Genomic DNA, 22,422 nt, shown 5'->3' on the forward strand with positions numbered 1-22,422 from the left:
GGATGTGACTAAGATACTGAGCAAAATATTAGCGAGCCGCCTACAGGGACTAATGAAGAGGCTGGGACATAGGGACCAGAATGGGTTCATCCCTGAGAGATCCACTATGCTAAATATTTGCAGACTATACAGAGTGACCGGACCCTGCACCTAGAAAAGGCATTCAACACAGTGGATTGGGACTACCTCTTCTCCACCCTGACAAAATTTAGGATCACAGGGAGGATCCAAGTATTGCTACAACTGCTACATACAGAGCTGATAGCAAGAGTCCGAATAAAGCAATGCATCTCCCCTCCACTACATTTAGAACGAGGGACTCAAGAAGGTTGTCTGCTGTCCCCTCTACTGTTTGCTCTGGCCATGAATCCCGTAGCTCAGAAACTATACCAGTTAGGGGAGTGGGGTATCCCGATATAAGGGGAAACTCGTGCAGTCTCATATGCAGATGATGTCCTGATTTATATCTTAAACATCTGTAACAGTTTTGCCCCAATCCAGACCCTTTTGTGGGAATTTTACATAGCATCTGGGTTGAGTGCACTGAGTGAGCAAAGCCTTGCCTGTCCCCCCTTGCGCACACACTACCCTCCACAGGACTTTCACAGAGGGACACCAACTAAAATGGGAACCCCACACCTTCAGTTATCTGGGCATTAATATCTACCATGACAAACAATATTTATTAGACGATAATTTCACGAACGTTATGGCAGCGCTGAGGCTCCAGCTGGCCTTTTGGAGCACACTGTCCCTCACAGTCCAAGTTAGAGTGTCTTTCGCAATAATGGTGGTGCTACCCCGGGTGTTATAATTCTTCCAAAATCTACCACTCAATATACCCTGATCTACCTGTCAGGCATTACATTCCACTTTAGGGTCCTTTACCTGGAACAGGGGTAGATCCCGAGTAGCACTTCGAAAACTACAGCTCCCCATAACAAAAGGCGTCTTAGGTGCCCCTAATTTTGAACCTTATAATTTGGTGGCGTAGTTACAATGGCCTACATATTGGTTGTCAGGGCGATACATAGAAGAGGTAGGCCCTGTTGCCCTTGCGCAGGTGCAAGAAGAGATGCAACATCTTTTTGCTTCTGGCACACCTCCCCCCCCCCCAATGGTGAATAACTTGCTGAAGATCGTATTCAAAAGCTTTCACCGTAGCCTGAAACTTATGCCTGGTGAATAAAGCTGCATCTTCGGTATACCACTGTAATCATAGCCACCTTCTGTGAGATGCTGGGAGAATTAGGGCTGAACATGTGGTCAGAGACGGGTGTGAACACAATGGGGGCTCGGTTTCAGAAGAGCACACTCTTAACATATGAGCATCTGCAGGAGGAGTATGGGTTGCCTGTGGAACAATTCCTAGCACAAGCGCATCTACTAGCAGAAGCGCTCCTCCTGTGGGCATCACTGACACAGAACTGGACCTCCACCTGTTAGTACATTTGTTGTATACAATGGGTGAAGGGTGCAAACTCATAACATGGCTGGCCGGAGCGTCTGCACATGCTGCGCAGGACCCCCTGGTTAAAACTCGCAGAGAAAGGGAGAGAGACCTCGGTAAAGAATTCACCATTAAAGAATGGGAGACAGCTCTAGAGTACCCAAGGTGAGTGCCACACAATGAGAAGTTTCAATATATCCAGCATACCATTCTGCATATAGCTCATCTCACGCCCACCTCCCTCTCACGCATGTTTGGTTCCTCGTCAGCATGCCCACGGTGTCAGCAACCAGGGGCGGACATGAAACGTGTTCTGGGACTGTTCAGAAGTAGTAGATTATTGGGCCCAGATACACACCGAAATAGAATGGGTTACTGGGTGCTCTGACTTGTGCTCACTAGAGGGGTTGTTACTTGACCTCTTCCGCAAATCACCAGTCCAAGGCCAACAACTTATTTGTCGACCTGGCACTACTAATGGCCCTTAGACTTAACTATGCATTGGAAATTCCAGGTTCTACCTAGTACGGCCCACTGGCGAGCAACAACATTTAATGGGGCCAAGCAGAAACACTGGCCTTGAGACAAAAATAAAGTAGAGGCCTCCGAAAATATTCTATAGCTGCAGATTGGGAAACATTGTTGCTTGAACTTTGCACTAACTCTGACATCAAATGCACCCAGATGATACCTAAAGATCATCTTTTTAATTAGTAAGTCCATCTACACTTCGTGATGACAAGTGAAGGCCACCCCACCTTACGCACAACCACCGATTGGGGTAGACAAGATTTTGGACTAAACCAGAGATTCGGACTAGGTGGTTGTGTAATTGCAACTATACAATGAAGGTAAAAGGCTCATCACATGATGGTTCACTTGTTATACTGTTCATGCTGGTTAAGAAATTAACCGTTTACTCCTGCAATTCTTCCCACACATCCTGTTTTGTATAGGAAGGGGTTTAAAAGTCAGTGAATAATGATCCTGCCTTGTATTCTGAAATGTGTTGCAGTACTGTATTTTCAATAAAAATGGTTAAAAAAAAAAGTAGAGAAAGATCTGGGAACAAGCTGTAACCCGATGGTTTTTTGGGTAAACTGCTGTATGTTAAGCTTCTTCCTCTCTGGTGGCTACAGCCTTTCTCGCACATACAATCATTGATGGATATGTCCCAATGGACTGCAGGTGGTTGTCCTAGGGCAGAACGGCACCTTTGTGATAGTGGAAGAGGTTGGGTACTTTGTTTCAGGTGGGTCCATGAAAATTCCTACAATATGCCAAATTCTCCCACATAGTTCGAGAGGTATGGACGACGTTCTCGGTGGAACCAGAGGAATCATGCACTATGAGGCCATAATGGACGTGGACTGTAGTGGGGTTTCATCAACTGACTGTACACGGTTGTGAAAGAAGGCAGACGTAATGATATGCCTTGAGTTCATACCAGCTGGACTGCGGATTGGATGAACCGCTCACAGATGGAGTGGAAGCGTGCTGGTTCCCAAGTGAAAGACAAAAGATGTCTGGAGAAATCACTGGTACCCGGCTGGAGGAGACGGCTCACCATTGCTTCCTTGGCCTACTGCCGCTCCCCAAAATAGGGAGGAATATGGGGTATAGATTTGTTTTACTGGGGCTGATGTTAGCCAGGCAATGTATTGTGATTTACTGAATTAGTCCAGCACCACATCCTCTGCAAGAATGGTTGGCAGACATACAGGAGTGGGCTGTACCCGAGGAGTGTAAGCTTCAAAGGGTATGGATGGTGATCCCAACAGGTATCTCCTACTGTGGAAGCCCCTTGGAGGGGTGTGAACATCTGGTTGCTGTGCGAAATTGGTGGGAAGTTGCCCCCCACCTCCCAAAGGCAGGATTTGAAGCAGCACTGTCAGTCAGATGTAAGGCCTGGACTGGGTCTCTAAGATGTACTCGGTAGATAACTTGGGGAACAATACCTTCTGGTGCTGCTCAGGCTGGGATACTCTGGGACACTGTGTACCACCTATGGGTATTGGGGACAATGCTGCAAAGTTCAACTGTTGAAGTGTCTTATTCTCAGTCTTTCATGTAAAATGGTAAATACAATAAAAAAGAGCTATCCACTGAATTTCAGTCTCAGGGCACGAAACTGGAACACCGACAAGGGTAAACTTGTTTGCAACCGTGCCTTTCTTCCGCAGAAACCATCAAATGAACTAAAGCAAGGAGATAGCGGCACACTGGAGCAAATAGAAGGAGTATCAGCAGAATGTTTACGAAAAATGGTGAGAAATATAAAGTTTTCCATCAACTAGAGTGAGAGTTCTGAAAACAAGAAATATTGTGAAGTTTAATAGGAGGCCTCTTAAGAATGGATAGAATATGGAGAACAGAAGGAGTGTCTGATGGCTAATGTTTTCTATAGATGATTGATGGATCCCAGTCGACCACAAGAACATTTATGAAAAATAAAGGTATGTTTAATCTACTAGAGTATAGTATCCAAGCGACAAAATAGTGATTTTTAAGGATCTGAATAAAGTTTGAGAGGAGGTGGTGAGTTTTGTTTTTTTTGAGCAGTTGATTGAAGACCTAGAAGAGGTTTTCAAAACTTTATGAAGTTTCCATGGACTGGATGAACACATTCTCCAGACGTGACAGCACTTGAAATTAAAGAATGTAGTTCGCCCATGGTATTTCTTTTCCAGAGAAGGCAATGTGTGCAAGCTGAGAAGAGACATTACAGCACCACAAGTGGGCATAATCGATACACAGAGGATAAGACTAAACCAGACTTACCTTATTAGGGTGCTTCTGACATCCTACAAAACCAGAGAAACAAATGAGGACATTAGTTTTTGCAGCACAAACTAAACTTTTGCAGCAGTTTAGTGATGGAACAACTTGTGAAACTCATGCTTCGTTCAACACAACCATCAATAAAACGTGAAAAAAACAACTTCCCTAGTACTGGATATTGTAAGAAATAGGGCTAATTTGTTGAGGGGTGAGGTACCCACTTCAAGCAATAGCCACAGCCCTTGTTAGGGTGAATCACTAAAGACACTAAATTAACTTGAGCTCAAACCCCTAGCAGCTATGGTACAGAGCTGACCGACAACTTAGAAGCAATGTGTAAAGTATTTATGCTGTACTAAATTAGTAAAACGCAAAACACAAAAAAGTCCCAAAGCAATTTAGAAAAAATAGAGAATTTTAATAACGAATATGACACCAAGACGATAAAAGAACCCTTTATTGACTCCTAGATACTTGTCAAGCAAAACCACATGGCCGGTGCATAATACTTTTTAGTACTATTTTCATGCTTACATTTCAAAAGTTCTTAATTCGAGTTTACCTTATTCGCTATATCTTTTAGTCACAATGAGACTCAGCCATAGTAGGGCCAGTTGATATCTATTACTGTCCAAGTCCAGGGATGTGTGTAGGAGAATGCCCAAAAGTCATCCCAAAGGAAGGCTCAAGCTACTTAAAAAAAGAATTGGGAAGGGATGAGGTAGATCTGGAGTGGATATAACCAGCACAGCAGAGTTACCATCTAGTAAATGGATGAGTGAGCCAGAAAAGACAACGAGATTGCTGACCAGAAACTCAAGTGTCTGTGCAGCCTGTCCATTGAGGGTTGAAAATTGCTGTTCCAGGCTTCCTGTAATCCAGCATAATATAGACCCCAAGGTATTCAAAGCATTACTGTTGGATCTGAACGTCAGTCACCCAAAGAAGCGACGACCTAGGACATCTGATGGGATAGGAGTATTTGACATTGTTGATAGTAAGCCCTAAAAAAATCCTCACAAATTTTAAGTATCTGGGGAATGATCTGGACCGCCGTCCATGAACGCGTCATACCACATGCAAGATCAAGCCGCCCTGTTTAGCCAGACCTTGGTGCCCTCAAGCACTTACTGCCTGCCTGTCCCATTCCAATACAAGCCACTATAACCAATACGATTCTCGCCTCCCACCCCTTCTGGCCCCCCCGTACCACCCCTGCTCCCCCTCCCACCCCACTAGACCACGCTGGGCGTTGGGTGCCCCTGGCTCTCATCTCTCCTTCCTCCTTCCTTCTCCCACATTCCTTACCCTTTACACCTTATTCTTTATTCGTTACTTTCTACTTTTCTCTTCCTTACCCTCGTCCTTGCCCCTCAGTGTCTGTATCTCCATCTTTATTACCCACCACTTCCCCCCCAACCCCCCCAATTACAACAAAAAAAAAAATTGTAAGTATCTGAAGGGCATGAGGCTCAGAGTCTTTGGACTCAGCAAGGAAAATCAGGACAACAGCGAATAACGCCACCTGGTCTACGGTCTCCAATGTCCATTTGAATTTCTGCACAAGAGGCTCCACTGCCACGACAGCCCTGATGGGTGCTTCATTGCACATCAAAGAGGTGCAATATTGAGCGTCCTATCTTCACCTGTGCCACAAGGTCCGTATACATCAGATGGACCCATTTGCTAAATTTAGGGCCGAAGATCCACTTAGCTAGTAAGGCAAACAGATATTCCCATCCTACCAAGTCAAAAGCCTTGTAGAAATCTACAAGAAGTGCACAGATTACAGGCAATCTGTCAGCCAGCACAATGGCAATGTAAACCCTCCTGATATTGTGTTGGGTGGAGCTGTGGGGCATAAACCTGGATTGGTCCAGGTGGACCTGGGTCAGGATCACCCATGCTAGGTGACTGGCGAGGACCTTTGACCAGATTTTAGTTTTAACATTGAGATATGGTGGTAAAAAGTGAAGCTGTTTAGGGTAAGACCCAGCTTGGGAATAACCACTATTTCTACAGTGTGAAGATCTAAGGGATGCACCCTTCCCTGAGCAGAGCACTTTCAACAAAGACCACCCATAAAGGCTCCAGTTGTGACGAGAATGCCTTAAAAGAATTCAGTAGGAATCCCATTGGCCTCCAGGGTTTTTACCTGACTGAAACTGTCTAAGAGCAACACTGAGCTCCTCCACAGTGACCTCTCCCTCAAGAAACTCCCTGTCTGACAGGCTTACAGCACATATAGGGAAGTCTTTAATGAAGTTCGCCAAGTCAAAAGTATCCAGCGTTGAGTACAGATTTTCCTAATATAAAGTGAAGCAGACAGCTATGTTCCGTTTGCCTCAGACATAGGAGAGAAACAGAAGTGGTTATTGAAGCAATAGGATTTCGCAAAACTGAGCACAACCAATAAAGGTTCTTGCTGGAATTTTCTCCCCACTGGTAGATGCACCTTGTGCATCGAGCCCCATTTCTTCAGCTTCCACTAACTCAATCTGCTTCTTGACCTCCCGAGTGTGTAGGGAGTCCAGAAGGACAGCTGAAAGGAATGGCTGAACAAGCTGCTTTCCAGCTCCAAAACTCTAGCCTCAAGAGTTGCCACCTCCCTCTGTTGCTCCCGGCACCTGCTCTTTTGACAGCTAATTAGGTTTCCTTGTAAGGCGGCTTTGAGCACCTCCCAGAGTATTTGGAGGGAGTCTACAGAGTTTTTGTTTACAGCAAAGTACTGGCTAATGGCATTGAGTATGTGTTGTCAGCTTGTGGGGGTCAGTCAACTAACAATCACTGATCTTCAGCTTAATCGCAATAACCTCAGTCCCTAGTGGAGAACAAGCTTGAAAGGGGAGTGGTCAGAAATGCCCCTCACCATTATGTGGACATCTACCACCCTGAAGGTCTCTGTATGTGACATGATGAAACAGTGAGGGTGGGAGAATACCCTATGGACACCTGAGTAGAAGGTATAGCCCCTCTCCATAGGTTACAGCCTTATCCATAGATCAGAAAGTCTGTCAAGAAACATTGCAAGCAGGGTTAGACCCCGTGAAAGGTCTGTACGGTCACTGGATCTGTCTACCTGCCAGTGTGCCACTCTTGAGATCTCCCCCCAACACCCACTTCTAAAGGAAAGGTGAGCTATCAGAGCACCAAGGACTTTGAGAAAGTCAAATGAGGGGAGGGAGTGTATATTTACTAAGGAGACAGAGGTTCTCCGTGCAGCAGACCAGTCACCACCACATATTTATAAAAGTTGCCATGACAAGTTTGAGTAGCCTTAAAGGTAGATGACTGTGAATCAATATAGCTGTTCCGCTAGACACCCTAAAGAAGCCCGCATGGAAGGCCTGAGAAAACCCCTAACATGTCTAAAAGAGGTATCAGTCCCCATTAGCTAGGTCTCCTGAAGCATGGTTGCCATGTACCTGGCAGTCATCAGCAAAGCCCCAGTCAGTCTGATCTTGTCTAACAGGCCACTGACATTCCATATGCAAATCTTTGAAAGACCCCAAGCTAGTATGTCACCAACAGTTGCCAGAGAAAAGGGGAAGGGTCCCTGTGTGCATTCTGGAAGCGCATAACAAAAGCAAGGGTCCCAAGTGGTTCTTTGGGAATTGCCTACAAGAGCCTTGGTTTGTCAAGAACCCTCCACCACCACCTCCCACCCTATACTTTCAGAACTGGAAGTACCTGTTGAGGCTTAAACTAGGGCATTTACCAACGGGAAACCTAAATACAACTCTGTTTCTGTGCACCTGAATACCCTAATCTATTCCTAGAACCCCAAACCAACAGAAAGCAAGAGAAAGAGCCCCAAATAGTGACAAGAACCTGATGTGGTAGCCAAGGAAGCAGTACCGCTATACACAGCAGATGATTTAGCTGAGTGTACGTGAGGGGGGCCCAGTCATCTCTGCAATGGCTCCTTGGCTGTGTGCATCACAAAGTGCCAGGGTGCTGCTCCATTAGGGCAGTCCCCACCACAGTCAGTGCTTCGGATTCATGGTCAGTGTTCTCAGAGGAGTGCAGCCTCCGCATGTGCTGACTGCGAGGCAGCAGCTGTTTCCAGGCACAGTCAACTGACTGCTGCCCCCCCCCCCCGCAAGGCCCTCTCAGGGGTATCAAAAACCAAAATCTTCTCATGAAAAATAACCTTCAGCTGGACTGGGAACTAAAGTATATAGTGGATCTGCATAGCGCTGAGTTTTTGCTTTACTTACAGAAATGTGCACCTCTGTTGCTGCACTTTCAAGGTATAGTTCGGGAACACTAGAACTTCAGGGACAGTAACCGATCAGAGGAACTCTGATGCCATTAATGTCCTCAAAATTAAAGATGCGGACACTAATGAGGCATGTGGTGTTTGGGAGCCAGGGACCTATGAGCTCTTTCAATTGCAAAGCACCTTGAAACCTCTTCCTTCTGCACCCAGAAATTCAACTATTGCAAAATGTGCTACATGGGAGATGAGCCCTCCATCCCCACTGGGATCCCCACAATCCTGAAATCATGGCCCAGACAGCACCACTCTGCATCCTCTGCTCTGGCCTCCAGGCTTAGCATTAACCTGCTTAAGTCAACAATGTTTGCATGGAAGCCCTGAATGGAGTCCTCAACCTCAGATATCCCCCCCTCTGCCTCAGGGACCCTACCCACTGTGTTGTGTTGGTCCTGGCGCAGCAGCACGAAGTCAACACTGAGTTCACCAATCTTCCCCTCAAAGCCACCCAGGTGAGTGTCTATGTCACAGGATGGCACTTTTTTTATTTTTTTTTACAGTGTACGTGGCCACCAAGAAGAGGCGGAGCAATGCTCTAGATGTGATTCCCTACTGCCAATGTGGTGCAAGGCACCTGAACATGGGGCCGCCAGATCTGTACCTTTCCAGGCCCATTTGAAGGGGGTGGGGGAAGGGTTCCACAACCCCAGGGAAAGGCAAGAGGATCCGCCTGGTGCACCTCTTGGCAAGTCAGCAGGTGTCAAAGGTAGGAGTATGGCTCCAGACCTTCAGCGATCATGCCCAGCCATGCAGATTTTGCCTTCCTGACATGGTAGTCTCTCAGTGAGAGGCAGCACTAGTCTGTCCTGCTCAGCAGGGTGCCCCACTCGCCAAGCCCACAGGTCAAAAGGATGAGATGCACAACTCCTGGCCCTCTGCAGCCATGCCCAGTCCATGACTCCTCCCGGACTCAGCCACAGGGCATGGCCCAAGGATGTGCATGTCAGGTCCTCTGGTGGGGTAGGCTGCCCCAGTTGCTGCTTTACCCCTGCTAATGGGCATCTCCCATCTGCCTCAACACCTCTCTGAAAGCGCTTCCTTGTGCAGGATAAGGCACAGCTATCGGCAGAGTTTAGAAAAAATTAACTGTCATGTTCAGTGTCTTGGACATGGACCCAATAGTGAGGGAAATCGTAAAGAGGAGCTTTATGTTGGCTCTGAAGTTTCACCACTCTACAGGCCACCAAATGCAGTCTCGAAGGCTGGCAAGCAGCCAGACAGCGAGTGAACAACAGTATAACTTGCTGCTGGACTGGCATCTATGCAAGTGTAGGCAAACCAGTCATCTGCACCGCACAAATGTCTCAGTAGGCAACAGTAAGCTACCAGCAGAAGATGAGGCAGCGCTGAACCCTAGGCCTGGCAGTCTTTGAGCATCTTTTATTAGCTTAACCAGTAGGACTGGGCATTCAGGGGGACCCACAGAATAAATGGCTGTGGCCAAAAAGGAGTACTGGTGTGGCCATCAGTACCACTGCTTCAAATGAATACCCAATTACCTGTAACCAATTGAAGATCACATGCTGTACACTAGCTGCCATCTTGTGTCTGGTTCAGATTATTAAAAGTGGTTTTGATAACTATGCCTGATCAAGAACCAGACCCCCCCACCCCCCCCCCCCAAACAATACACTAGCATACAGACTCCACCTTAGGTGATGTTTTCCCCAACAAAATAGGTGAGTCTGCTTGTGAAGTAAAGTAGGATTGCTTAGTAATGCCCACTATCTACCCACTTTCCATTCATAGGGGATTGGCTGAAAAAAACTGACTCTAGAACACGAGCTCCAAACAGCTGGTTAGAATTAACTAAACTTCCGTTTAGAGCACATGTTAGTCATGCTGTGGGTAGGGGAGAAGTAGCAGTATCCTCTACCCAGGGGGCTTAAAAAAAGCGGATGCACAATAGATTGCACTTCGGTTTTATAAAACTTTCGCTGGATCCGATGCACATCCGGGCAAAAATTAAAAATAAATAAATAAATGCTTTTCTGTACCCTGGCCCCTTTTCTTTTTTATTTTAACCTTTTTTTCTGGGACTCGGCTGCCTGGTAGAAGTGTTGACAGCCAATTAGATTTCAGCACAAGATCAGGAGGGGAAGAGAATTCATGTCCCTATATATACAATTTGTTCCCCTTAATGTCTCAAACTACTGAACGGATTTACACCAAAACAAAACTTTTCCTTCTGGACCAAGACCTACCTTTCTGCCAAACTTGGTGTAATTCTGTCCAGTAGTTTCAGCGCTATCGCTGTTGAAAATCCCAATGGAAAAATTAATGGGGAAAAAGTGTTTTGGGTTGCCCCCTTTTTCCTCTGCCTCCCTTGGATGGATCACCTTGAACATTTACCGACAGTAGCTATCATGACTGGCAAATGTTTATTAAAAGTTTTGTAAAGATATGTCAAGCGGCACCAAATATATTGGCAAGTAAATAAAAGCTTTTCATATAGAAACTAGGTCCTAACTATAACTACCTAGTAGCAACTGCCACTAGTGTGTGTATGTATATATATATATATATATATATATATATATATATATATATACATACACACATACATATATACATACATACATACATATACACACACACACACACACACACACACACACACACACACACACACACACACATATATATATATATATATACAGATACATACACACCCCGCCGTTAAAGGGAGCCCACCGACCCTGACAGGGTGGCCTCGGTGGGCAGGAAACGGACTCCCGCTAAGTGTCGAATACACTCTTCAAACAGTAAAAACAATGTACGCCCGCTTCCAGAGACCTTGAATATGAGCTTTTATTTTATCTATAAACCAGCATACAATAAAAGCTCATTCAAAATCTCTGGAAGTGGGCATACAGCATTATATCTCATTTACTTCCCAATGGCAGTTGACACTGTATAGCTGTAGTTAGGCCAGTGTTTCCACAGCAAATGCCTTTTTTGGTTTGATAAACTTTGGGGCCGTTTGATGAATTTTCAAGGAACTTTCCAAAAAAGTGCTGTTTTTTGCTTAGTTTGTGCATGGAAAGTCTCAGGATTAACAGTCAAGCAGGGGGCGAATAATGGGTGCCCCAAAACACTAAATCCGATGCATATTCCATAGACTTCTTTTTTTTAGTGCTACGGCAAAAAACGCGAATAAAATTATACCAAATTTGGCAAGAAACTAAATCTTGGTCCAGAAAAAGTGCCTTTTTTGTGGTTTGCTGTAAATCCTTTCAGTAGTTTGAGATTTTGAGGCTCCACAAAAAAAATATTTATATCAGGACAGCTGGATTTGAGAGCCAATGGCGAGAGTCCCTCACACCCAGTTTCCAAATAGAGACTTCTGATCGGCCCAGAATGCAGTTTTACATTTATGCCATCTTGCTCCCACCGGAGCACGGCTCTGGTTGGCTGCCTCCAACATAGGAAAGAATGTTGCAAGCAGCCATTACAGGACTCGGGGACATAGACCCGCCGTGTTTAATTTAAAAATAAAATAAAGAAGCAAAATATATATTTGTTAAAATAAGTTGTGAACTTGTAGGACTCCTGTGGTACTGTATTAAAGGAAGTGGGGCACGTGTCCCCTCTCTGCATGCCACAGATGATCTCAGGAACCCTGTCCCCTCAGGGCCCCCTACTCCCTGCGGTGGGATCCGCCCCTGGGGACCCCATGCCAGAGGCACAATTCTTTACAGTGTCCCAGGACACTTTTGCTCAATGCCAGGTAGAGTGTGGGTATAACCCTGCCCACACTCTCCCAGGCAGGGAAAATTAGTTTGCTCCCGCCTGGTGGGAGCAGTAGAAAAATGTTGCTCCCTCCAACACACAGTATAGTGCTGACTGGGGCCACAGTGGCTTCCCTCATGGCCCCCAGTGTACTGGTTGGGGGGGGGCTTGCACACCCCATTCCCTTAATTTAAGAATAGAAGCTTCAGGGGATGGGGTCCCCAGGGTCGTGGGTGCCTCAGAGAGGGGGCGCTCTTAACATATTTAAGAATGAAGGGCCTGAGGGAATGGGTATCAGGGACCTTGGTGGCTCAGAAAGGGGGGGGGGGCTTGTGCCCCTGGGGCCCACAGAGACTCTGGGAGAGGATTCACATGTGTGTCTCCACCCCCCCCCCCCAAAAAAAAAATATATATTTGGGTGTCCCAGGTGGGCACCAGAACATAAAAAAATAAAATAAAAAAAACAAAATAAAGGTGAATAATCTCATTTTTCACTGCTCTCTTGAAGGAACAACCCTTTATCTTTTATATTTTCAGCTTTGTAGTGCCCCTAGAATATGGAAGGCCAACAACACTTTAATGGAGGGAGTCCAGTAGCCCCTGCCAGCATCATTAAAAAAATAATTTTTAAAAAACGCACACACAGTAAGTCTCCTGGATCATTAGATCCATGACCCTATGAAAACTTAGCATTTGTTTTAGCACTCCTAGCTGGAGCTCTATGCTCTTCATATGACATCCAAGGCCCTCTTCTGGTTGTTTCAGAATTTTCTGGGACGAAAAATGATAAAATAAAGACTGACTTGAAGAAAGAAAGAAAAAAATTATATATATATATATATATATATATATATATATATATATATATATATATATATAAAAAAAACAAAGGTTACAGGGACGTTATAGTTAGGCTCACATTTTAAACATACAAAACCATAGAAATTCACCTGTTTGAGTACTCAAGTAACTAGATCTCGTGCCCTGAGGTAACTAACTTGCGCCCCCGCCATGGACAGTTTTTTCATCATAAACGTTACTGCATATATTACATTGATATTATCAGTGATATTATCAAAGATGACATGAGTGGCATAATTTCTGGGGTAATTAGCAGTGCATGGCGAGGGTGCGAGTCATAGTTCCCTAAGGGCACAAGTTATAGTTACTTGAGATAACAGGTGAATTTCTATGGTTTTGTACGTTTAAAATGTGAGCCGTACTATAATGTCACTGTAACATCTGTTTTTTCAGTGAATTTCTATGGTTTTTTCAACGTATGGCAATTTTCATTACTATACGTTAATCCAACCACCGCCGCACACTGCCTTTGGCCATGGGCAGTAGCAGTTGGCCACAGGGCCTGTCTGACGCCAACCCCTTATAAGCACCCAACCTTGCACGGAGTACAGCCTTTGCCCTTGCGCAGCAGGGGTTGCCCAGAGGCCCTGGCCTCCAGCCAGTCCCTGTGGCCAACACCCTCCCACCCCCACACTGCACACGATCCTTTGGCCATGCACGGCAGAAGTTGCCGCAGCCTCTCTCTGGGTGTGAGAATAGATATACAAGGGTGTATCTGGGGGTGAGAGTGGGTGTGAGTGTCTGGGTGTGAGACTGCGTGCATCAGTGTCTTAGTGGGTGCCTCAGTGCCTGCGCAGGTCTGTGAGGGGGTTTATGAGGGTGTCAGTGGGTGTGTGAGTGGGAGAAAGTGAAAGGGAGAGAGAGTTTTTTAGGCTTTGAAGGATGATGTACTTAGAATGAGATTTCCGGACAAATTGAAAAGAAAAATGCATTCCTCAATTGAAGAGTGACATCAGCTTTCAGTACGGGCCTTAAGCTCTTGAGGTTTGAAAAGAAATCAAAGGAAGGAAATGATCACAGACACGCCTGGAGTAGAACCCTCAACTTTCATTATGAGGGTCTGTGACCTTCACCATTAGGTCAACTATTCGTTTCCTCAGTTTTTGCCCTTTATGGGCTATCTGGGACTGCAAGCAGAGCCGCCAGGCCCCCCCCTGCAGTCCCAGCCTGCTCCCACCTCCTGCCTGAGCCAGCACTGCTCCAGCAACAACGAGCTGCTTTTAATAGCAGCTCCCTGCTTGCTGGAGTAATGTTTTCATCTGTCTTCCCCGCACACATTTGACATCAGGAACTGTTTGACAGATCAAGCTGTCAGAAAGCGGAGTTATGTTTGCTTTTACTTGGTGGGAGCTCTCCGCTCCCATCAAGCAAAAGCAAACAGCTAAGCCCCTGGGGTGAGCACCCAGGTACATAGCTTGAGGGTGGTGGTCCCCAGGGCCATCAGTGGCTCCTCGAGAACAGATGTGCGGCCTGACCATTCAACGTGGAAATAGGCCTGGGGAGGTGGTGTTCCCCAGGGTATGGTGGTCCGAAACGGGCCCCCTTTAGATTTTTTACTATTTGCTTTGGGATGTGGTGGTCCCTGGGGGTGCGGAGTGGGTGGTACAAGGCTCCCAGTACTTCATTGCAATTTGTGCCCAGGGGAGGTCGTGGTCCCCAGGGTTTGGGGGGGGAGGGGGGGCAGCACGGGCGTCTCGCATGCAATGTTAATACCCCGGGGAGGCGGTGGCCTCCAGGGCGCAGTCCCCTCGCACATAACAAAAATCAACCCAGTGAGGTTGGGAGGGCTGGAGGCCACCCCACATTCAAATTTATAAATACCCCTGGGACCTGGCTCACCCCAGCACCAGAGCTAAGGGGTTAGGGTGTCTACTCTGGCCCCTCTTGGTTTATTTTAGCATTTTTTTCTGGGACTTGGCTGAAGCAGAGTCCCAAAATGGCTGCCAACGCTTCCTGGTTTGAAGTGTTGCCAGCAAATCAGAGCTGTGCATTTCCCAGAACAGGCTTGTCTTTCTTTTTGTGAATCATCACAAAGGTTCTGCATCCCTAGATATACAAATTTATTTTACCTTTAATATCTCCAAAACTGCTGAACGGTTTTACACTAAATAAGTGAAAGCATAATCTGTGTACCAACAGCTAGCTCTCTGCCAAATTTGGTGTGATTCCATCCAGTAGTTTGGGCTGTGTCCTATGGGAATTAACATGGAAACAACTTTTTAACCCCCCTTTTTCTCGGCCCCCACTTGACAGATCATTCTGAAACCTGAGCGCAACAAAAATAATTGTGCCACATTTTTTGGGAAATGTTTGTTAAATGGTGCCCACAGATAAAGGCAAGTCAAAAAAATGCTTTTTCTATGTAAATATGGTCCTAGAGGCGACCGCCATGTGTATGTGTGTGTGTGTGTGTGTATATATATATATATATATATATATATATATTTTTTTTTTTTCCTAACCTACTGGCAGTTACCAGTAGGTAGTTATAAATAGGACAATGTTTACATAGAAAAATTGTTTTTTGAGTTGCCTTTATCTTTGGCTCCGTTCGACTTAAAAATAAAAAAACGTCAAAATAAAAAATAAAAATTTCCACAAAAAAAAAAAAGTGTCAAGATGGAACTTGTGTTTTGGAGTTTTGGGATGATCCGTCAAGGGGGGCTCGAGAAAAGTGGAGGAGTTTATAAAAAAAAGAAAATAAAAAAAGTGCACTTCCCATGTTAATTTCCTTAGGGATTTTAAGCACAACTACAGCCGGAACCGCTGGACGGAATTGCACCAAATATGGCAGAAAAGTAGCGCTTGGTTGAGCAAGCATGCTTTGTTATTTGGCGTAAATCTGTTCAGAAGGTCTTGAGAAATTCAACAAAATCCAAATTTGTATTTCTAGGCTCATGACAAATTTGCAAATATTCCAGATCGCATGCAGAGATCAGATTATCCACCAACACTTCATCCAGGAAGTGTAGCCATTATGGGACTCTGCTTTAGCCGAGTCCAAAAAAAACCAAGAAAAAAAAAAAACACCCCCCCCACAAACACGCACTAGGCCACCCTCCAAGGGATTTTTATATACCGGGGACCAAAACCTCCCCGGGGCTACAGTATAATATATATTTAGTGGGGGTCATGCTGACACCCTAGGCCCTGGGGACCACCAACTCCCCAAACTTTTTTTTTTGTTTTTTTTTTAAAGGAGGGTGGTTGCACGGACTCCTCGCCAGGGGCTTTCGGATGCCCCTGGGACGGCCTCCTCCTAGAGGCGAAATAGAACATGAAGGACCCCCAGTCTAAGGGACCACCATCTCCCCAGGGCCAAACATTTTTAAAAGAGGAAGGGGACCACCTGGGCCAAATACTGTCCCGTGGGTCACCAACCACCTTCCTGGGGCCGGTGTGTGCAAAAGGAAGGGGGGGCACGTATCCCCTCCTGGAGTGGCCAATGGCCCTGGGGAACACCTTCCCCCAGGGGCCGGCTCCTGCCATCTCCCAAGGAACCCACCCTCAAGAGACAGCGGTTTGGTTTTGCTTGGTGGGAGCTCGCGACAGCTCCAGCCAAGCAAAAGCAAACAGTAACTCACTCCCAGGAAGCAGGAGCGTGTAAACTGCTTTCGCTTGCTGGGAGCAGAGTTTTCCTCTGTTCCCTGCAAACTAACATGCGGACAGGGCAACAGATGAAATATTGCTCCCGAACACAGGAGGCTGCATATTTAGCAGCTCCCTGCGTACAGGGGCACTGACAGCTCTCTAGCTGAGACCAAATGGGCCTTAGGGCTCCCCACGCAGTCCCTGGCATTGTGTAAATAAACAGTGACCTCCTCTTGGATATATACGCAGGGCAGGATTCCTCCTGGCACAATGGTCATTTCAGAGCAATTAAACCTTAACAGGAAGCACTTACAGATATTAAAGCAGGTGCCGAAACGTACTAATCACCCTAACATCTTCCATATGGCGAAGGGAAAGCAAGTGTGTTTCTCCTCGTTTCCACCTCGAAAAGTTTTCTGTAATCCTTGATGGTGTGATAAGTGGGTTCTTTTGTATAATCTGCTGTTGATACCAGAGATCGTGTTCTCACTTTCAAAAAGTATAAGTATGTATAAAAGGGTATAGAAGCACCCAACTCATACATTAGTGGTATGCAATGTCATCCCACCCTTTTTTCAGGATGATGAACAGCTTAGAAGTGTTTCCCACTGCTTTTGCAGACATGTTTTTGATGCACAGAAATATGATAAGATCTCCACCAAACAAAGAAGCACTTCATGAGTGTTGTGTGGATGGGTAATTATAGAGGGCAGCCTGCAGAGAGTGGCTGCAGGCCAGGCCCTGCAGCAAAACCCCACCACACGCACTGCCAAAGACTATGCGTGGCAGTGTTGGGTAGGCCACAGGCCCACCACCCAACCCTGCACCACACACAGCCAAAGGTTATATGGTTATAGGGGGTAGGCCGCAGGCCCCAAAGCTAAACCCTGCTGCGGATTGCCAAAGGCCATGTGGGGTGCAGGGTTGTTTGGTTATAGGAGGTAGGCTGCAAGGCCTAGCCATATGACAAGCAATGCAGTAAATCCTTGCAGCACACAGCCAAAAGGCTACGTGGGGTTAGGTAGTTATTGGGGTTTGCCACAGATCCTGGCCACAGGCCAGGCCCTGCGGCCAACCACTGCAGCTCGCTGCTGCAGTCCTTGCGCGGGGGTAGTGAGCTTAACTATAAAATCCCTGTAACCTTTGTTTTTTTCAAGTGAATTTCTAGGTTTCTTTAATTCTATTTTGTAACTGTAATGTCCCATTAACCTATTTTTTTTCAGTACATATAAACGAATATTTTCACATACAAAATATAATAAAAACTATTCAAGAAGCAAGTCAGACTATATTAAAACTCTAAAGAATTATAGGAATTATTGATTTGGTTAAAAATGTGATTTTTGGCCATGCATGGTGGGGGGTTGGCCATGCCCTGCAGCACAGGGGTTTAGCTGCCTGCAGTGCCTCGCCACAGGCCAGGCTCTGCAGCCATGAGGCTCACTGAGAAAAAAAAAAAAAAAGAAGGTTACTGTGACGTTATAGTTAAGCGAAAATTTCCGTGACAAGGTTATGTTTTAAATAAAAGTTTTTTTTTTTTTAAAAACACTGAAATTCACCAGTTATAGGTATCTCTAGTAACTATAACTCCCACCCTGGACAGGCACTGGTAATTAACCCACATATTAAATCACTCATGATTTGTTCTATGGCATCATCGATTACATCACTGCACAGTTGAGATTACAAGAATCCATGGCAAGGGCACGAGTTATAGTTATCTTAGAGCTTGAGACCTGATACTAGAGGTAACGGTAAAAGGTGAATTTCAGTGTTTTCTTTAGCTTAAAACATTACCCGGTCACAGAAACTTTCACTCAACTATAAAGTCACCTTAACCTTTGTTTTTTCCAGTGAAGATAGACCGACAAACTCAGTGGCAGAGGCCACTGATTAGTTAGTTTGGATCATGTTTTCACAGGCAATGCCATTTTTTGTTCCTATTAACTTTGATGTCATTTGACGAATCTCCACGAATCTTTAGACGCAGCTACAGTCCAAACCGCTGAACGGACTTAAACCAAACTTGGCAGAAAGCTATATCTTGGTCCAGAAAGTGCTTTTTAGGTTGACGCTAGACCGCACTTGCGCGGTCAGGATGATCAGTTGTATGTAGTCTGTCTGCTTAAACTCCTCCCATTGCTTTTCATTTGTCTAATCAAATGTCTTTTAAAATTCCTTGTCTACCAATGGGTAATTAGCCTTCCTGGTCCTCCTTTTTGCAAGGAATTCACTCCTCTGAGTATAGCCCCAGGCCTTTTCAGTTTCCACTTTTTAAAAAAGAAAATTCTGACAAGGAACCTTTTTTTTTTTTTTTTTTTAACATTTATTTATATTTTTTATATTGGAACAAGCATTTCCCTGACTCAAAATGGTGCCGGCTTCTCGGATGCTGCGTTTTTGATAACCGCTGACATTTTGTCAGGAAGGGACACCGACACACTGTGAGGGAAAGCAGTTTTCCAGGATCACATGTTCTGGAGAGGTACAGAGAGCCAATTAAAAGGCTACAAAGGTTGGAAGGGGTAGCGTTCTTAATAAATAAAAAAAAATAGAAGATAAAGTTCTCTACTTTAACATTGCCAGTCTAGATACATGATGTAGTGATGATCCCACCCCTGCAAAAGGTTGACATTTTTCCCCACTGTTTTTCTTTTTTTCATGAAACCCAACAGATCTTCTGTTTTTGACTGTAAAAAGGTATCGAAAAAAGCCTGACATTTATATAATGACTGCCCAAAAACTATGAGATTATCAATTTCTTTGTCTTTATTTTTTAAATGATAGCTATATTGGTTGGTGTTTTACTTGGTGATCGAAACTGCAGTTCGGTCAAAATGTCCCTCCCCGATTTGCAGTTTTCTCATGGGTCAAATGTCCACTGAAATATGCTGAATTTCATGTAATTGTTTGTGTAAACAGTCACCAACTGGGGCGTTTTATCAAGAGGATGATTTGTGTTAAATCTTCTAACTCTGAATTCTGGGCTCACTAGTGCAAAGTATGCACTTTTGTGAGATGAGTTTCTGCCTGCTACTGGTAACTCACTGCTCTTCAAATGGCGGTAAATCCAGGGGCAAGACATTTGGTTTAGTAACCGCACTTTGAGTGTTTGTTTATCTTATATTTTGGTGGCTAGATCTTCAGAGGTGGATTCAGAAGATTGGGGGTCTAGTCTTGGCTTCTGCTCTGAACCACAAAATGTGATCCTGGACTGGTAACGTGACCTGTCTGTGCCAGTGACATCCACAAAATGGGTGAGGGGCAGGCACTTAAAACTCTTTATACATAGTGCACATGCCCAGTCCCTAAGGTGTTTCGCCACCGTCAAGGCTCATTAACTATAAAACATTTGAGATCAAATAAAGATACTGTAGCTGCATGCAAGCAAACTATCTGGTGGTTTTTGACAATATTCTTAGGTGGGAGTAGAGTCCCCTCTGACTGGCATAAGTGCTCTCTTGGCACCACACATTAGAACACCAGCGTGGGAAAGCACAAGTCTGGCCAACTTGCGTGATATTTGGCACAAATCTGAGATCCACACGCACTTTAATCAGGCTGCCTCCAAAAGTTGTGTGTGCGAACCTAAAATTTTCTCCAAGCATTAACACCATAAAGCAAGACTTGGTTGTAGAGCCCTGTGTACTCTTCTGCCCCAGCCCCTCCTCACCTCACTTTCCATGGGAACTAGTTCACCTTTTATAAACAGAAGCCCTTCTCTACCTGCTTCTCTTTCCTACCCCAAGAGCCAGAGAAGGACAAACATCTGGTGCATTCGAAACTTTTATCAAAAGAAAACATGACACAAAGGACATAGTATTTATTATTAATCTTTAAATATGTTACATCACCCAAATGCAGTGAGCCTGGACATCAACCCTACTAAGTGAAATAAGTGTAAATCTATGTTGGTTTACTACTTGAGGCAACAAAAATGGCTAAAAACGTTTCTTTTGAATATCTTTGAGGAAGCCCTCTGGCCTTGCGTAGGCTTGTTTGGAAATATGAAAGACATTAGATTAACATGAAAACCGATTTTCTTCTTCTTTAAAAACTTTATTGCAGCTTATAGCCAAAAAAGTGCATCAATAATAAAATCAACTACATTTAAACCAATCCAAATCATTACAATCAAAAATATATAAATTACAGCGGTCAATAAAAAATAGTTAAAAGCTTAAAATACAAGCATAAAAGAGTCCCTCCCAACTATAAAAATTAACTACATGCACCTTTTACATATACACCAAGTCATAAACAAATACCTAGATACAGAAAAAACAATTGGTTGCAGTAAATTAGTTTTTAAAATTCTTAGTACCACGAAGTGCTACGAGATTTCTACATAATGTGACCAACCATTTAGATCGCAGGTAATGTAGGCTGAGCCTCGGTCTCATCGACCAACCCACATGCGGAGAAAGTACTCATTGAATTACCGCCTTCCCGCCACTTGCTGATCAGCGTACGAAGGGGCAAAGGTCTATGTCTAAACTGTAAATAAAGTTTCCTTTCTAGCACCGGCTGCACCTCATACAAGAAGGATTCAAATCCATAATGATCCTTAAAATGTAAGAGTCATAATACCGTGTGCAGCATCAGACAAAAGTGCAGTCAAGTTAAAGTGCTTAGAAGACCTAGCTAAGCCACCCTGAGATCGTGTGGAAGTCACCTTGGGCTGCTCCCACAAGCAAGCCCTACCCTTATGTTTCAGGTTGGTAGGTACCCCCACACCAGGTCAAATGCTGCCCGTAGGTCCACAAATATTGCATAGAGGCTTACACCCTCCAACATCACAGTTTTACAATGTAGAAGCTGAAGACAGAATACCTGGTCTATAGTAGAAATACACTGCCTAAACCCAGCCTGTAGGGGACTAAGGACGCTATTGTCTTCCATCCAAGCCTGAAGTCTCCCTAACATCACTCACGCAAACAGCTTTTGCAAAGTGTTGATTTAACTAAAATCGGTCTATAGTTGGCAGGGAGTAATGGGGAGACTTTTTTATTTTTTATAGACAGGTATTATTTCTGCACCAGCCCACGATGTCAGAACTGGCATCCCCTCCACAATAGCATTAAATACAATCCCAAGATAGGGTGCCCATATGTCAGGTGCAAAGCTGTATATGTCTGTCTGAATTCTAACTAAGCCAGGAGCCTTGCCAGAGGCAATTTCAGTAATAGTGTTTTGCACCTATTCGATTATAATCATGGGGTAGACCTCCTGCTTTTCGGGAGCCAACCCTTTGCCAATACCCAACAGTTCTACTCCAGGAAGTTGGAAATCATTTAAGGACCGAAAGTGCTCAGACAATTGGTCTGCAGAAATTATCTTCTCAATGAAGCCTCTGGACCCCTGGTTCCCGGAGGCAACAATCCTCCAGAACGTTTGAAAATCACTGTTCCTCACAGCAGAATGCATTGACTCCCATCTTTGAGTTTCCCCACTCTCTTTGCGGAGGCTAAGCTACTTTTGTAATGGCTTCTGGCCATTTGGACCAACCCAAAATCTTTCGATTTAATAGCCTTTAAAAGGTCCACTTTTGCCAAACGGCACTGCTTATTGAACCATGTGGCTAGCATTTTCCGAGCTCTACCTGCCTGGGACTCAGCAAAAAACATTTTAAGTTCCCAAAAAAGCTTTTTATATATAGACTCCATCCTGCACCACTGATTGTTGGAAACCTGTGTATAAATTCTCACCCAGCTTTTCCAGGGCCGAA

The 22,422-nt window shown here is 44.9% G+C and overlaps 1 protein-coding gene across 4 annotated transcripts in view; it reads right to left on the minus strand.

Annotated features, from left to right (window-relative positions):
• Positions 1 to 22,422, minus strand: part of LOC138294138 (E3 ubiquitin-protein ligase TRIM39-like) — a 431,514-nt gene that overhangs the window by 123,928 nt on the left and 285,164 nt on the right. For all 4 annotated transcript variants that reach the window (XM_069233336.1, XM_069233333.1, XM_069233334.1 and 1 more), the window contains one exon: positions 4,232 to 4,254. In XM_069233336.1, the coding sequence (XP_069089437.1) occupies positions 4,232 to 4,254 (23 nt within the window). The remainder of the gene's footprint in view (positions 1 to 4,231; positions 4,255 to 22,422) is intronic.

Source organism: Pleurodeles waltl, chromosome 4_2 (assembly GCF_031143425.1).
Source record: "Pleurodeles waltl isolate 20211129_DDA chromosome 4_2, aPleWal1.hap1.20221129, whole genome shotgun sequence".
Taxonomy (NCBI): domain Eukaryota; kingdom Metazoa; phylum Chordata; class Amphibia; order Caudata; family Salamandridae; genus Pleurodeles; species Pleurodeles waltl.